At 48.8% G+C, this 17,359-nt stretch overlaps 2 protein-coding genes across 20 annotated transcripts; one reads left to right on the forward strand and one right to left on the reverse strand.

Annotated features, from left to right (window-relative positions):
- The first annotated feature begins 44 nt into the window (after positions 1 to 44).
- Positions 45 to 15,336, forward strand: LOC108026663 (kinase D-interacting substrate of 220 kDa). 19 transcript variants are annotated; one of them, XM_017097706.3, is made up of 12 exons: positions 45 to 593; positions 8,641 to 8,775; positions 8,909 to 9,106; positions 9,164 to 11,940; positions 12,000 to 12,178; positions 12,238 to 12,473; positions 12,541 to 12,711; positions 12,770 to 12,994; positions 13,128 to 13,157; positions 13,294 to 13,666; positions 14,522 to 14,791; positions 14,851 to 15,336. In XM_017097706.3, exons 2-12 carry the CDS (start codon positions 8,665 to 8,667, stop codon positions 15,036 to 15,038), a joined length of 4,758 nt encoding a protein of 1,585 aa, XP_016953195.1. In that variant the 5' UTR covers positions 45 to 593; positions 8,641 to 8,664; the 3' UTR covers positions 15,039 to 15,336. The 19 variants fall into 19 exon arrangements, with proteins under 19 accessions (XP_016953195.1, XP_050744133.1, XP_050744132.1 ...); XM_050888175.1 differs by lacking the exon at positions 45 to 593 and adding an exon at positions 1,420 to 1,548; XM_044092389.2 differs by lacking the exon at positions 45 to 593 and adding an exon at positions 2,671 to 3,144.
- LOC108026665 (protein panoramix) lies at positions 15,269 to 17,314 on the reverse strand. Its single transcript, XM_017097712.3, has one exon. It carries the CDS (start codon positions 17,199 to 17,201, stop codon positions 15,540 to 15,542), a length of 1,662 nt encoding a protein of 553 aa, XP_016953201.1. The 5' UTR covers positions 17,202 to 17,314; the 3' UTR covers positions 15,269 to 15,539.
- Between the last annotated feature and the right edge of the window lie 45 nt (positions 17,315 to 17,359).

The following is a 17,359-nucleotide window of genomic DNA, read 5'->3' on the forward strand; positions in this document are numbered from 1 at the left end:
TGGCAACGCCGGCAGGGCTGCACAGTCTCGAGAATAGTTTCGCCTGGCTGGCAACCCCGACAAGACACATGAAGGAGCTGCGAATTTTGCTCGTCGCTCGTGAAATTTCGTACGCAAATAACATCTAAATGGCAACAGTATTTCTCGTATTTGCCGCCAGTTTTCTGTAGCTCATTGTGTAATGTTTGGTGATTGAAGTGCGGGTGGTGAAAGCCCTCGAAAGTGCCGTCGCCCTGCTCAAACAGAAAGGTCTTTAGTCAGTTCGTGTGACAATTTGTTTTTGTGAGTGCACTGGAAATATTTGTGTAACCCGAAAATTACTCAAGTGCCGAAGGTTCTTTGTGCCGCTGAGGAAAAAGATTTTATCGACGTTTCACTTGGCACCCACAAACACACACACCGAGGCGCCCGCACACAGATACGGCTACGCGGATACAGATACATTACAGACACACGTGCGCTCAGCTGTTAGTGAATGCTGCTCAGCTGTCGTTTGTTTTCATGCCGCTTTGAGATCCAGATCCCAGAAGATCCCCAGAGCACCCCCAGAGATCCGGACTCGCAGATATATGTGCCCTTGATCCAGACAGCAGGTGAGCCCATCCGGTTCGAGCCCGATCCGAAGCTTCTGCCGGCCATCATACACGCTTTATTTTAGTTTGTAGACTCGACCGAATACGATAATTATAGAGTACAGCACAGTGTAGTTCGGTAGTGACCCATAAGCAGCCTCAAAATGTGCTAATACCTTGTGCACTCTATCCTCCATTGTGTTTCGTTCTTGAGTTTCCCACACAGCCACGTATGTATATAAGTAGTTTACACAAATAAACTTGGAGACCTAGAACTTGCAAATCACACACTTACAGTATAGCCGCATTTATTTTTATAATAATAATATTCCGCCCCTCCGTAGTTCGCCTTCATCTAGAAATCGTCACCAGTTTAATTTCGTTATTCGGCTATTTGTTTACCTTTGAAGGGAGCGCTATCGGCCATAGGTTTAAAGCCAACTGTTTCGCCAGGTAATCTGTCATAATTCCCTGCGCGCTCGAAAGTAAGGCGCTCTTATCTTTCCCCTTATCGCGCACTCCACATTTTTATCCTCGAGTGACGAGGTGGCTCAAAAGCGATCCATGTATACAGTGTCAATACATCTTCGTCAATTACTGTCAGCTCATCAAATTTAATGTGCTAATTCGGGCCGATCGTGTATTGATCTCTATATTTTTCCACAACGATCTGACAAGCGATGGAACCTAAATCTGCAAAGGTACTTGATTTCTTACTTAAGCCAACCGCCTCACGAACGTATGCTAATTTGCGAGATCAATCAGACATTGGCAATCATCGATCGCACCTGATTTCATCGAGTGAAGAGGTGTCTCAGTGTGTTTTCGCATCGTTCCGACACCTGACGCAAAGCTGCATAAATAGTGAAAAACCGTGAACATGGTGGAAACTGTTCCGGTGTACTCCATTTCGCATTTCATGGAATCTCATTTAGCAATCTCAGCGAATGGCGACAGACGCATATCGAATTCCCATGTGAGTGCGTCTCTAAATCAACAAAGACAGTGAAAACAGACCCAAAAGAAAGACTCCCCGTCATCAATGATTCTACTGTTGTTACTCACTAAAACAAACCAATGGGGTAACTCATTGTGGTTGAACTACTCAATCTTTCTCCGAAATCGAATAATTACCCTTTTACAATGATTTATGCCTTTGTAAAGGTGTTTGAAATGGGCAATTGCTTGATAAGATTACACGTTTAATCCGATTTGATAGCCCAAAACCCAATCAGAATGGCTTTTTCTTCTTGGGTTAAAACTTAGATTCGAAAACAAATACATACACAAGAAGAAATAACGAAAAACGATTTAATTTAGTAGTTGTATAATATTGTAAAAACTAATAGGCTTTTAATTAAAACTGGTTGTTCCTCCAAGAATTTTAGGTTTAGTGCTCTGCATATTATTTATTTTGTTATTAATTTGGCCCCTACTGGTGGAGATCTAAATGTTATACTGTTTCCGTTTGAAGTCTTTTGAATGGTGAATGGGAAGAATCAATAAAAAGATTAACTTTTTCACAGTTTTTATTTATTAGTTTTTGGAATTTTAAATTGAAAAATATTTTGTGTTAATAATTTTTTATTTGATCATGCCCCTTGAAACGACTACATACTCGTATGTAAGTTATTTATCAGTTCAGAAGTAGTACCGCCAGTTTGATAATAATATTTGAACTGTGGTAGAGTATCATCGTATGTATAAAACTCGAAGTTCTTTAAACGCAATATAGTCTACAGCTTATGTGCCCTTTTTGTTGACTGGAACGACCTTCATTTACTGAACGTATTAGTCATGTGAAGGAAATCCCCAGGGTTTCCATAACCTTATAGAGGGTATTGAACGCTTCGGCGGCTCCTGGTCCCGATAGTTTTCGCGTGCGAGTCCATTGCGACGGCGCCCACACTCGCGCGTCACGTGTGTGTCTGGGCACACACGCCTAGTTTGATAAACACCGCTATTTTGGGGGTACCAGTTGCTCGGTTTATCAAAAGCCCAAGTGGGAAGGGTAAAACAAAGGAGAGCCGGCGGGCGGTTGACGAGCACCCGCTCTCTTTCTGCGCCAGCGGTTCCGCCTCCAGCGCCATTTAGTTTTCCAGCAGAGCGCGCCGCGTGCGCTCCTCTAATCGGTGTGTTTTCTATAATATTTCAAATAGATCTCAATCTCGGTTTTCGCCAATTGCCCAGACAGCATATAATATATGCCAATCGCCCCGGTGGCGTATGATTCGCTGTTTTTCGCCGGGAGATGCCCAGTTCTGTGTGATGCCCGAAGGGGAAGTCAAATATTTGTGCTGTAAAACTGAAGGAAGATAAGAGATAAGGTGTTCTCGCGTTACCTCATAATTACCCGCCTGTAATCGTTATAACCATGCGACGCACGCCCAAACTACACCTTGTGGGCCGCGCCTACTCGGAGATGTCGCCCCTGAACCCGGATACCCTGCCCGAATCCCCGACCACAAGCAATGCTGGACAGGACCGGCGGGTCGAGCCGGGCGGCTACGGCAGCATCTTCCCCTTTGGACTGCTTCGCGGCTCCTTCGGCCGAGGTGGTAGTCCCAGCCAGGTGGGTTCATCCCGGGCTTAGAGGGCAGCTCACATATGTTACGTGTAGTGTGGCGAGTGCTTATCGGATACCGCTCCATACGTTTGCAGAAGCAGATTGTTTAACCGATAACGCAAACGGCTCTTCCTCTGTTTGTTTTATCGTCTCAATCAGCGGCTCCCCGAAGCGCCCACACCCTTCTATATAAAGATATACCTCCGAGGGCGTGTAGAAATCAAAACTACCTTTGTCGAAGCTCTTCAATACATTGTACAATAACTTTATGGCTCAATCCCGAAAGTATGCTTCCATTTGCACGCCTTTTCGAAGGTATCAGCTTCGAAAGACGGTTACAAAATACCAAAATGATGTTTAATTTAAATATTTTTAAAAATAGGTAGGGTTATAATAATATACCAAGATCGTTTGAGCTATTAAAGACAACTCATTTCCATTCAACTAGTAAAAAACATCATCCTCTTCAGTATTGTAGAAGTACCCCTTGTTCCCTGCAAAGGCTGCAAATATCTTCGATAGTCTCCGAGTCCGCTTATCCCTTTCCGGTGAGAATCCCACTTCTATTTGACTTTGTGGGAAATAAAAAGGCAATTAACACGATAATCGCTGTGTGCTGTCTCTTGTTTATAAGGAAGCGGTTATATACAGGCCAGTATCCATTCCTTATCCGAGCTATCTGGCTATCAGGGCTGTTTGCCCAATTAATGAAAACTAAATAGAGAGCGGATCGTTTGGAGCCCGTCGCCGGGGCATTTATATGATGCTTCCATGCGAAGTGCGGACAGTTAAGTGGCGGCTCTCGGTGCCCGACGTTCGTTCGGCGGTTCCAAATCGAATTTCCAAATAAAAACGAAATATAGTATATTTGTCCCATCGATTGCAAGGCAGCCTTCAAGACGGAACTCAGCGGCGAGAGTTTGGCGAAAATGTTCAAGTCCCGCCTAAAGACGAACCCGGGTGGGAGTGAGGTGTGTTCCCCCAAAACCGCGATAGGTGTTGTGCAAGTAGGAACTTTATAGGCGAGATGCGCTCCCTTACTATCAGCGAAACTGGCCGCAGATACCATGTGATAGACTGCTATCCAACCCTTGTCAGCTCCTGACTTGTAGGTCTTTGTGTTATCAGCCTGTCGTCCCTTTTCTTCAAGGGAATCCCCAGGCAAAGCCGGCTTGATGGACAGAGGCCAGTCCATTCAGGTCCACCCCGATCCCCGATAAAATTGCATCAATCAGTCAATTATGATTCATTTAGGGGATGGCACTCATTGCTATTCCATTCAGACAGCCCTAATTAGACCAAGACATGCCAGTCATAAAGCACTAACAGTTCCATAAAGCTAAACTGCCGTAGAGCGCAGAGCTTTCGTAGCCATTTAAGTCACGTAAATAATGATATACTAACTAAGCCACGTCCTAGATAACCGAGAGCACTAAGGCATCTCGCGATTGTCACCTGAAATTCTCGTGCATCGTATAGCATCATATACAGTAACCACCCAGACCAGCAGTCATGCCGAAAGATGGTCACCCGCGTAAGCCACAAAAGAAGGCGACCACCGCAGGGGCTACTCCAATCTCCGAGAGCACAACGCCAACAACGCCGGCCACATCAGCCTCACCCAGCTCACCCAGCAGAATCACCGGCCACTCCACCATCGGAGCTCTGGTGAACAATCTGCACCACCACGACATCCAGTCCCTGCACCAACCACTGCTGGAGAGCGAGGAGCGAGTGATAAGCGCGGTGAATCACAGGAATCCCCGCCAGACCCAACGGGGCTATGGAACGGAGCGGAAGCCCCACAGTTCATTGCCCCGCTTCGTGATCGACATCGAGGAGGAGACGGACGCTGCGGTGGCGGCGGCGGCGGCGGCGCCGGAGGGAAAGGGTCCCAGCCCCAGTCCCAGCCAGGAGCACGAGGAGCACTCCAACCAAAGTCCTTCCCGCCGTTTCAGTCACTTCAACCTGGCCCTGCGCCGCTTCTCCCACATCCATGCCCACGTAAATGCCGATTATCCTGGCTAAGTTGGTGTTGTAACCCTGTTGCTCTGCCGCTTGTTGGACCCTAACCCCTGAGATTGGCCTAACCCCATATGTTGTACATAGAAACCAATACCCACAGCCACAGCCACAGCCACGCAAGAAAACACAAAAGAACACAACCGCACTCAATCGGGAGTAGGGACCCCCTTCGAAAAAAACCTGTATGGGTCGCGTGCACTGGATCTAAAAATAAACATTCTTAATGCAGTCGCTTCTTCTTTGGCCTGACTTTGGTTTACTGCTTCGCTCTGTGCCACTAATGCCCCAAGAATGGTCTTTCTTTCACTCTTCCACTCTGCTCGCACTCCAAGCCTGCTGGCTTTGGGAACAGTTGAGGGTACCTAAATATGTACCAGTTTAGCACATCTCTTTTCTATCTACTATCTACACATTTTCTGTCTATAAGAAAATTTAAGTGCATAATATAATAGCCAATTTAGTAGGAAATCAATTTAGTGTTTTACCGTAACAACAACAAGAGGGACTTTCCTCTATCATCCATCATGTACAACCTTACGATATCTTTGAAACTTTATTCAATGCAAATCAATTTTTACCTAGTTATAGGTTAAAAGTATTCATTAGGCTTATTAAAAATACAAGGAAAATAATACATATTTTAATAATCCTCTTAAGAAAAGTGCAAAGGTGAATAAAATTGTTGTATAATATTTAAAAGATTTAAATTTGAAGTCATAAACTTAACAAACACTTCAACATGGCATACAGACATCTTTTTCGTATAAAACTCATGTAATACCCACGAGAAGCAGTATCTGCGCTGCATTTATTGAAGCGATAAATTGAGCCCAGGCCTACATATGTACCTATAAATCGTCAATTAATTTTAATAAATTGTGCATACTGGGAATTTTCCGTAACCCCTAGACTATTAATTTTCCGGATGCTGTAGGAGCACTTCGCTGATGTTCTTCACTGACGCAGCGGAACTTAAGCCATTACTACGAGCTCTCGACGATGGGAATCCATTAGGCAACCTCAAGTGACGTGCGACTCAATTGCAACCACTCGAGATTCGAGTCGGGAAACAAACGTACAAATTGGCAATCGTTCATTGAACGTCCCCATCTTATCGATCGCCTTCTGTCACTGTCAAAAGTACTTCTGTCACTGGAACAAGCGAATCTCCCGCCAAAGTGTGGCATAATTATCGCATTGAAACAGATACTCCACACACCCAGCCGAGTGTTTCAGCCGCACAACTAATTAATTGCTGGGCCAAACGACTGGGGCCAAAGGACTCGCTGTCCAATAACCTAATGGAAGCGGCGAGGCCAGCAGCGACCTTCTTCTAAGCACAAATTCAAGTGAAACTCTTTACGCAAGGCAGTGTAAAAATAACCAGACCCGATGTTGAGTTGTGACCACAAAACCTGGTCAATCAGTCTTTGTGCAACGCTCGTGGCAGCAGGAGCGGCTACAAAGCCACAGCTCCCAAATCGGCAAACAAGTTTCGAGTGGCCAATTACTATATTTGCGGCACGAAACCACCGAAACCGTAGATAGCCACCCGCCTCTGCGCCCCACCACCACCCACCGACAGCGACTGTAATCGGGCTGAAAAGCGATGCTCGCTTCGGGCTGCGTGTAAACTTAATTTCTCACTGTCCGTTAACAAAACGCTTGATAAGATGGCTCAGACGTCGACGGGCCTTTAAGGCGGCAGGTTGCATCGATCCAGCGATCGCAGCGGAAAAGCGCGCAGTGTATACTTACCACAAAACTAGAAAGCAAATAGCCAGCGGAATTAATTTGTCAATTACTAGACAGTGCGGAAAAAATAACAGCAAGACAGTACAAACTATTAAGAAAATGCAGAAATATTATGCACATACTGGCACTTAGTTAAGAGCCATTCAGTGAGAGTGTGACCAGTGGAAGCCAGCTGACCCATGCGGAGGCACCGAGTTCTATCAGCTTGACGCACGTACAAAAGCCCGCGAATAAGTCCAAATAAAATACAATTTAACCAAATCAAAAACCGGAGACAGCGGAACGAGAAACAGCCGACAAAATGAAACTGTCGAAGAGCTTTGATGAATTGATACTCAACGCCTCGCGACTGAGCTTGAATAACTTGCGATCTCCGGCCAAGAAGAAGGGGAAAAATGTAAAGTATTCGAGAGTGAAAAGCCACCCCTGATTAAATTAGTCAGACCTATTAGTTTTACGTTGTAAACATGCTTCAGACACGGTTGAAAACGGCAGCGAAAGATACAAGATACAGATACAAAGAAGTGCCATCTCGCTTAACTCTTCTCAGTGGAGAGGAAATACCGATGGCTGTTTGGCGATAAAAAACATAAATAAACAAATTCCAGACTAATAAAATGTACTCACGCGCTCACTAGCCATCGTAAATCGGAGCTATCTGACTAATCCCATTTCTATCTATTCTTTCGGCCAGACAACTCCCCACTGATACGCACCTATTCGACCCGTTCTAGGCTGCTTATGAGGCGGCAATTAGATGCCCTGTTAGATCTGTTCGGCGGTAACTGTGTTTACCAGTTTGTATCTAGTATTATCGCACCGTTTACTTCCCTTCGTTATGCCCGAGTGCATTTTAACACCTTCGAATGAAACCCAAACCCATGGCGAAGGCGAAATCATCTGAGTCTGACTGCAGCCAAACCGCCTTTGCCCAGCCAATAAACCAAACTGTTTACGTTCCATTGATCCACTAAGCACCGAAGGCTCAGCTACTTTAATTAGAATAAGCAAATAAATTAAAGCCCAGCTAGTGCAATGCGTGAGGGCTGGTGCTTGGCAATTGTTCAAACAGCAAATACGGCAATCTGTGACGTTATCGTTAGGTTGTGCGATTACCCGCCTAGCGGATGCCTATTTAACCAGGGACTACGGGATCAGACGTTTAGATATCGTGCATTTTCGCATGTCGCTGAAGATATGTGTCCCAGGAATTAGAATTATTTTTAGAAAACACCATATAACCTTCCTTCCCATTCTGATTTCTTGGAGAACCGATTTTCACAACTACCATCGATGTGAGGTGATGGCTTTTTATAACCCTCATAATTAATTTATGGTTATAAAGTTCGATGACTGTATCACGGACCTTTGGATAATTTTAACACTACCCCATTTAGCACTAAGATAAACAATTTTCGTATGTGTAAGAATAACTTCTCCCAATGTTGTGGTTCTTCTGGCTCTAAGCATGCACAGTGTTTAACTCTGACCCCCAGAGGCCACGGAAGTCTCTAATCGGTGTACTTCCCCTGCCAAATGTTACAACATTTTAAATATGAGTTATAGTTTCTGCGTTTTAATTGCTTTTTAACACAAATAACTGGTACAAGTTTTGCTGAAAACCAACATTTTTATTTGCATGGTGTTTGGATGAAGTATTCATTTTGCGATTGCACAATCCTCTTATTTCGAAGCCCACTAATCTTCAACCTCTATGTGCAGAACATAAATCGCTACGGAGACTCCATGGGTTCGCTGGGACATCGCGCCTTGTTGCAGTACATCGATAACAATGATATCTCCGGCCTGCGCGCTATTCTGGACAGCCGACATCTCACCATCGACGATCGGGATGAGGTGAGGTTCTTAAGCACTGGAAAAAAGTGTTTCCTAGGCTTTACTAAACAATATATCAATAGCTCTGATCTGCAAAGTATCCTTCTGGACAAAAACTAGCTTTAACAATGTGAAACTTTTCGAATGTCCTTAGAACAACACCACAGTGTTGATGGTAGTGGCCGGACGCGGTCTGACTGCCTTTGTGCGGGAATTCCTGGCCCGTGGCGCCGATGTCCAGGCGGAGGACTTGGACAACTGGACAGCCCTGCTGTGTGCCTCCCGGAATGGACACTTTGATGTGGTTCAACTGCTGTTGGACCATGGAGCCGAGGTGGAGCACCGCGATATGGTGAGTCCTAACCTCAAGACACTTAGGGAACAAGCTAGTCATTAAACGCTTTTGCAGGGTGGCTGGACCAGTTTGATGTGGGCTGCCTACCGGGGACACACGGAGCTGGTGCGTCTGCTGCTGGACAAAGGGGCCGATGGCAACGCCCATGGTAACTACCACCTGGGCGCCTTGTTGTGGGCGGCGGGGCGTGGCTACAAGGACATCGTGGAGCTCCTGGTGCAACGCGGCGCTAAAGTGAATGTGGGTGATAAATATGGAACGACGGCGCTTGTTTGGGCCTGCAGGCGAGGCAATGTGGAGATTGTGGACACATTGGTGAAGGCTGGAGCAAATGTGGACACCGCTGGCATGTACTCGTGGACTCCGCTGCTGGTTGCAACCGCCGGCGGCCACACAGATTGCGTTAGCTCCCTGCTCGAGAAGAAACCCAATGTAAATGCCCTGGACAAGGACGGAATGACCGCCCTGTGCATAGCGAGTCGAGAGGGTTTCCAGGACATAGCTGCCTCGCTGATTGCAGCTGGTGCCTACATAAATATCCAGGACCGTGGCGCAGATACACCCCTCATCCACGCTGTGAAGGCGGGCCACCGAACTGTGGTGGAGGCCTTGCTCAAGAAACATGCTGATGTGGACATACAGGGAAAGGATCGCAAGACGGCCATTTACACCGCGGTGGAGAAGGGACACACGCCGATTGTTAAGCTACTGCTGGCCACCAATCCCGACCTGGAATCGGGCACCAAAGACGGAGATACTCCGCTGCTGCGAGCTGTGAGAAACCGTAACTTGGAGATTGTGCACATGTTGCTGGACCGGAAGGCCAAGGTGACTGCCAGCGACAAAAGAGGCGACACCTGCCTGCACATTGCGATGCGCGCGAGGAGCAAGGCGATTGTGGAGGCTCTTCTGCGGAATCCCAAGCACAGCCAGCTTCTGTACCGGGCCAACAAAGCCGGGGAAACCCCTTACAACATTGACTCCCTGCACCAGAAGACCATATTGGGTCAGGTTTTTGGCGCCCGACGGCTGAACACCAACGAGGATTCTGAGGGCATGCTGGGCTACGAGCTCTATTCCTCCGCCCTGGCGGATGTGCTCAGTGAGCCGACATTAACCACGCCCATTACCGTTGGACTCTACGCCAAGTGGGGCAGTGGGAAGAGTTTTCTGCTAAACAAGCTGCGCGACGAGATGAACAACTTTGCGCGCCAATGGGCGGAGCCCCCGATCCGAACAAGCGGCCTGCTCTTCATCGTCTGCCTTCATTTGGCACTGCTCATTGGAACGATTGTGGGATTGAACACATGGTCGGCGGTGGTAGGCGTATCCGCTGCCGTGGGATTCTTGCTGCTCGCCTATCTGCTCCTGGCGGCTGTGAGATACTGCAACTACCAAATGGACATGCAGTGGGCTTACTCGGTGCAACATGGGCTGGAGAAGAGGATTGCGAGACTGCGTCTGATACTACAAGTGGCCTTTTGTCATCCCCCAGGACCTCAGTCGGATTCGCAGGCCAAACCCGTGCGGTTTCACTTTGCGGAGGCCAACAGTGCTTCGCCCACGGGCGATGGAGCAGTGGCCCATATGCTGGCCTCCCTACTCAATGCCATCGAATCTCACTACGGATGGCTTGCCACGCGCTTGTATCGAGCCTTCCGGCCCAAGTGCTTGAAGGTGGATGTGGGCTGGCGCTGGCGTCGCATGTGCTGCATTCCCATCGTGTTGATCTTCGAAGTGGCACTTGTTACTCTCGTCACTGGCATTTCCCTCATCGTGACCTACTTTAAGCTTTCCGCCGAAAAGGATAAGGAGAAGGAGATGGAACAGATCCTTGTGGTGCTCTATGTGGTTGCCGCCGTAATGGGTACGCTCATCTGCACCCATCTGCATGTCCTGGCCAAGGTATATATAGCCTTGTTTACCTCGCACATTCGTCTGCTGAAGAGAGCCGTTCGGTCCAGTGAGTCTGCTCCGTTGACCATGCTGGGAGCAGAGGTGGCCGTGATGACGGACATGGTCAAATGCCTGGATGCGTTCACCACCCAGCAAAGCCGCTTGGTGGGTGTGATCGATGCCTTGGACTCATGCGACACTGAGAGGATTCTCACCCTTTTGAATGCTGTGCAAACGCTTCTTTCTTCACCCAACCGTCCATTTGTGCTGCTCATTTCCGTGGATCCCCATGTCATTGCCAAAGCGGCAGAGGCCAACAGTCGACGGCTGTTCACGGAGGGCGGAATCGGAGGACACGACTTCCTCAGGAACTTGGTGCATCTCCCTGTTTATCTGCAGAATTCGGGGCTTAGAAAGGTGCAGCGAGCGCAGATGACAGCGCTTCTGTTCAAGCGAAGCGGCGGAGGAGACTACCAAACTGACGATGGGCCCACATTGGGTCACTCTGTGTCGGCTCGTCGATTGTCCAACGCCTCGGAGATAATTTCCAGTCAGGAGAAGCTGCGCGGCGGCGCCCGTGGTGGCGGAGGAAAGAAGCTGCGTCTCTCTGAGTCCGTGGCCAGCTCCACGGGTTCCAATCTTCACCGCCTGGGCCAGAACCCACAGACCGTACTCGATTTGTCCCGCATTGTGCTCACAGATGACTACTTCAGCGACGTGAATCCGCGTAGTATGCGCCGCCTGATGAACGTGATCTACATCACGGTGCGCCTGCTCAAGGCCTTCCAGATCGATTTCAGCTGGTATCGCCTGAGTTCCTGGATAAATCTCACGGAGCAGTGGCCCCTGAGGGCTAGTATGATAGTGCTGCATCACGATCAGTTCATGGATGGCAATGCGGATGAGAGTGTGTCCCTGCAAAGCGTTTACGAGAAGTGAGTTAAAGCCTACATTTACTAATGAAGAATCTAATGTGTACCCCTAATCCGACTAGGCTTCGTCCAAAGCTTGCCTACTTGAGAGAGGCTGCTCCGCTCCTGGAGTTGGATCGCGATGAGCGAAAGTTGGACGCCTTCCTGCAGCTGCACAAATCGGACTTACTTGTGGCGGATCTGCGCATCTTCTTGCCGTTCACAATCAACCTAGATCCTTACCTAAGAAAGGTCTTGAAGGGTGAGTTGGTAGAAACACTGTAGCTCAAACGCAGGAGCTAATTCAAATTATGTCCACAGAGGACCAGCAAACCATCGAGGACGAGGGCTCCCTAGTGATACAGACGAGACCAAGCGTGTCCAATACCATGCGTCAATTCCCAGCGCCCACCACCTATGTGCCTTCGCCCCAGGCCTATCCACCCTACCAAATGTTCCAGAACGAGTATCCTGCCAATGAGCTGCGCTCCAGGAACCTCAGCTCTAGCACGGAGCCCGTAACTCCGCTGATTAACTCTCCAAGTGATTCATTTGGCGTAGGTTTTATACTGCACAATTTAAAAAAAGGCCCTGCTTAAAAGGCTTATATTTAATTTTTCACAGGATGACATCTTGCAAACCAAGCTGTCCGACTTGACCGTGGAGGGAGTCATCAGCCTGCTGGAGCGCATTGATGACATGAAGCCGGCGTTGGCCAAACTGGCGCCCGTGCTCCGCGAGAATGCCATTAATGGGCGAGTGCTCAAGCATTGTGATATGCCGGACCTAAAATCGGTAGTGTTATAGCCGCGTGCCTTTATGTTTTCCCTATCTAACGGCGTCCTACGGACAGGTTCTGGGCCTGAGCTTTGGTCACTGGGAGCTGTTCCGCCTGCTGATCACCACTCTGCGGGAATGCGAGCGGATGCCAAGGAAGCAGCCGCGTCAGCCGCAGCAGCCCGCCGCTCTGGAGGCTCCATCGAACGTGCCGATGATCAAGGATGTGACGGATGCTCTCATGCAGCCACCCAGAGAGTCCTTGTCGCGGAAGAACTCCGTCAGCCACATGGAGAAACAGGTAAGATGAGCCCTCTTGAGGTTAGGTGTTTTAGGATCGGGCAGCAGCATCTTCAAAAGACCGAATCGCTCTAACTCATGTGCTTTGATCTATTCTTATTCCGACCTTTTTAACAAACCGAAACGAAATGCAGTCAAAAGTGCATGACTACGAGTACTTGCAGGTAAAGCTCAGACACTAAGTGACACAGACTGAAACCCAAAATTCTAAGCCCACATTTGTGCAAAACCCCATAACAAATCAAACATGTATATGATACACAGTAAGGCCCTTGACTAATAAGGATCGTTTATTGTTAGGTCACGCTGGAGGAGCAGATGATCTGCGGCACCCTGCAGACTCTCAACGAGGAGGCCTACGAGGACGTGGCCAGTAGCGAGCGACCGAGTCCCACAGGTGAGATGTTGGCGGCAGCCGCACAACTACAATTAGCACCCATCCGCGAATCCTCCGAGTTCGGGTCGCCATCCGACGATCAGATGCAGTACGGGGTCAAGATAAGCAACCACAACAACAACAACAACAATAACAACAACCAGTACTTGCACGCGGAGTACAACCGGAGCGTTAGCTCTCACTCTCTGCAGAGCCTGAGCACTCTGGTGGGTGCTCCCGGAGGAGGGGGTCATGGTCACGGTGGCTCAGGTGGCGGTGTCCTGCACCTGGGCAATGGTAACGATCTAAGCGGCAGCACGCTCGACCTAATGCATGTTGACTCGGTGTTTGGTGGTGGTGGTGGTTATCATCGGGCATCGCGCCAGATCTCGGTGAGCAGCGAGCTGCTGCACGAGTCCAGCTCCCTGCCCTTGGTGGTGGTCATACCCAATGCCTCCGGCGAACAGGCCTACGACGACACCAAGCTGTGAGGGCCCCACAGCCCGCGGATGCACCCGCACAACTGCATTCCTAGCTGCATGGGGTTGTGTCGTTCTTAACTTTTAAAGTCTGACAAACTGAACCAATTCGAACGCTGGACCACTGTCTGAGCCAAATGAAACCAGACCAAAACCAACAGCGTAGCATTACCATATCATCCGAAACATTATTTTACGTATTATTTGTTTAACTTTTGCTTTGGCTTGGCTTTGATCCAGCCAGTATTATCTACTATTACTAATATTTGAGTTCTGCGATTACTAAATCATTCCAATATTATGCCGATAACTAGTTATTAATTATTTGCTACACAAACACCCACACACGCTACATTTAAAATTGTTAATCGCCCACGAAACACGAACCACTAACCGAATGGTACTCTAATCATACCCTCAAACTAAATCCTATGTCTATCCCTAGCGTGAGATGAAGCGTCAAATAAATGAGATACTTATGAACAACTCGTTACCTCTGGCATTTTATTCAGCTTTCTATCTGTGTTTATGTTCCGCCTTTAACCTCTGTTCTAAGTTAATTGGTTGCTTTTATTCACCTGGTTTCTATAACTACTCCCCGGGATAGCACCACTCGTGGCTGGTAATCCCCCCAGATCCCTGACTAAATCTCCCTCATCCGTATGATTTTTAGAACTCGACACGCCGAGTGCCGGAGCCGCAATGACGACGCCATTGCTGGGCTCCTCCGGCTCCAGCTCCGTGCAGCCGCCAGCAGGTCGGGATTCCATTTTGAAGCAGCAGGGAAGCGTCAAGGCCGACAAGCGGGTATCGATCCAACAAGCGGTGCCCGGTAATAACAACAATAATAGCAACAAGCTAACGCCAAATGTCGAATACGTTTCCGAGCGCCAGGCGGAAGTCCAAGGATCTAGCAAGCGCTTGACAACCAAGCCGCCATCAGGTGAAGTCTTACAATACCCAGTCCAAGATTGTCACTTATAAAATTTAAATCTTTTACAGGACCCCGTCCCGCCTCGCTGATCATCACCAGAAACGATTCCAACTCTCAGTTCCAGCTGCTGCGCTCGTCCTCAGTGGACTACGACGATGTGGAGGCCCAGGAGCACCGGACCACTATAAGGACCACCTTGCTGGAACAGCAGGAGGAGGAGGAATCGGCCCCGTTCGTCTTTACAGTGCGCAAATGATACAATCTGCTCTACTAGGTGAAACCAGCCAATGAGAGTGGCCATTTAGTGCCAGCTACGCTTAGTTACAAATTAGTTATAATGCCACTAGCTAATAGCAAGAGGTCTTTGTGGGAACTCTGCCTTTTGGGTTACACAACGATGTAGTCTTATAGTCGCTAAGAAAAAGACACCTTGTTAGCAAAGTCTTGGTTGTAGGCCACGTTAGTGTTTACTATCTCTTATAAATGTATGATGCATGTGCATATGTGTATTTATTAATTGTATAAAGAAAGTGAGAACACATTGCGCAACTTGAGATGACTTATATGATTAATATACAGCCCTTCGGCGAGCGCTTAGAAATACATCAATTTGAGAAAACACAAGGTTGGACCTTTAATAGGCATTTGGTAAAGACACTTGTGAGAACTAACAATTACAATCTATGATTCCCTCACTGAAATCAACGAATGCTTCATTTGCCACGTCTCTTTGGAATACAAATACGTCTCAGAACGCTCATTGCTGTTGGGCTGCCGCACGAGCAATGGCCAGAGCCGGTTGCAATGCCCTGTAGAGATTAACGGCCACGGCGGAGCTAGGCAGGGTCTTGTAGATCTCCTGCAGGGCAAACATCACGTTCGACTGGTGCTGTGTCAAATCCATTGGGTCAAACTTCGGGTCCTGCCAGAAGGCCCCCTTTAGTTGGCTTTCCAAGCGAACCTGTGTGCCCGAATCTCTGGTGGCAGTCCTGCGCTCCGTTTGGGTTGCTGCGTTCTTGTAGAGCGTGGCCGTGTCCACTTCCTCCGTTGGGGCCAAGCCCTGTTCGAGCTTTTCCTTCTTCAGTTTAAGTATACGCTGCGATGGCTTGGTCGTGCTCTGGATCTGCTTCAGACGCGCTACATCGATGCCCAGCAGGCGGAGCAGCTTCCCAGTAGCCTTAGGCACTCCTTCCAGGCCCCATTTGGCCAAATCGATTCGGGTTCCGGGCGTGGAGTTAAACTCGTAGACCACATTCATGTTGTTGCATATGGGCGAGGGATTCTCGAAGCAACCTTGGTTCCGAAAGGAATCATTCACAGGCAACTTGCAGATGGTGTCCACCATGTGGAACTCCTCCGCCACCTCCTTGTTGACCTTCTTCTCGAACAGTTCCAGCACCAACTCCGCCCGTGCCACGGCCAGGTTGCGCTTGTCAGCCTTGGACAGATTGCTAGTATTCAGTTCAGCCGGCGGCAGTGGACGCTCGCTGAGATCAGAGAACTTAACCGTCCGGATGGACTTCTCATCGGGACGAACTGGGACGTAGTCCAATTCCTCATCTGGCTTTTCGGTCTTGATGCGATGCTTGCGCCCATGACGGTCGCCACGGTGCTTCTCCTTGGCGCCCTCGTTCTCCGAACTATTGCTTCGCTTTCGCTTTCTGGGCTCATCCTGATCTTTGTTCGACCGATGGGAGCGATCCTTCTTATGCTTCTTTTTCTTCTTCTTTTCCCTGCCGTTTCCCTCGCTATTTTCCTTGCCTACATCCTTGATGTCATGCTCGCCCAGTTCTTTGAGGATCTCACGTTGCCTGGCAATAAGTTCACTCTCGGTCAGCGGATCTTCTTGGAGGCCGCTGAAAGTCGGTGTTCCTTGACCTTCGTGTGGCACGAGCTTCTTGGAGGCCTCGAGGCTGCACAGATCCATATCGTCCAGGTTGTCTCGCCTCGTAAATAAGCTGGGAAGTCCATCGCGGGTACAGCTGCCCTGCTCAACCTCAACTGGCTCCAATTTCACATGTGGCTTTACACCCGCCGGGGACGTCGAGGCTGGCAAAGCAGCGGGGGGATCAATATCGAAAGGATCTGCCAGTAAGCCGTCCAGCACTTGGTTATCAGCTTCTTCTTTGATCACCGGCTCAGCCTTTGGTACGATGGCTCCTAGAGGCGCCTCAAGATGAGCACCCGGAGTCCGAGGCGCCTGTAGGTGTGCGCCCGGCGTCGGAGGCGCCGACCGAGGTCCACGGCCTTCGTCCTCCGGATCACTGTCCCAACCGCACCCTGACATCGGAACTGCTGCCGCAAAGGCGTGCGGCGGAGTCTGTCCTGTGCTTTCCCGCAGTGGCGTGGCGTCATCCTCGTTGATGGCCGCTTCCACCTCGTTTTCGATTTTCACTTCTTGCTTGATCACCGCTTCCATGACTTCTAAAATCCCTTCTGCGCAGTACTTTCCATGGATGTAATTGGAAACCTTTGAATATTCCCACCCAACTAAGCTGAGGCGTGCACTCCTAGAGATGGCACAATCAAAATGTATTTTAAAAGGGGACTTATATTACATAAAGGCGGGTCCAGAAA

Source organism: Drosophila biarmipes, chromosome 2R (genome assembly GCF_025231255.1).
Source record: "Drosophila biarmipes strain raj3 chromosome 2R, RU_DBia_V1.1, whole genome shotgun sequence".
Classification (NCBI taxonomy): Eukaryota; Metazoa; Arthropoda; class Insecta; order Diptera; family Drosophilidae; genus Drosophila; species Drosophila biarmipes.

Excerpts from the sequence above, each read along its gene's own strand:
- LOC108026663 (XM_050888174.1), top strand. The coding sequence starts at position 4,651 with ATGCCGAAAGATGGTCACCCGCGTAAGCCACAAAAGAAGGCGACCACC. Across the intron at positions 12,712-12,769 it reads ATATGCCGGACCTAAAATCG|GTTCTGGGCCTGAGCTTTGG; the intron begins GTAGTGTTATAG and ends TCCTACGGACAG. Across the intron at positions 13,667-14,521 it reads TGTCCTGCACCTGGGCAATG|AACTCGACACGCCGAGTGCC; the intron begins GTAACGATCTAA and ends TATGATTTTTAG.
- LOC108026665 (XM_017097712.3), bottom strand. The coding sequence starts at position 17,201 with ATGGAAGCGGTGATCAAGCAAGAAGTGAAAATCGAAAACGAGGTGGAA.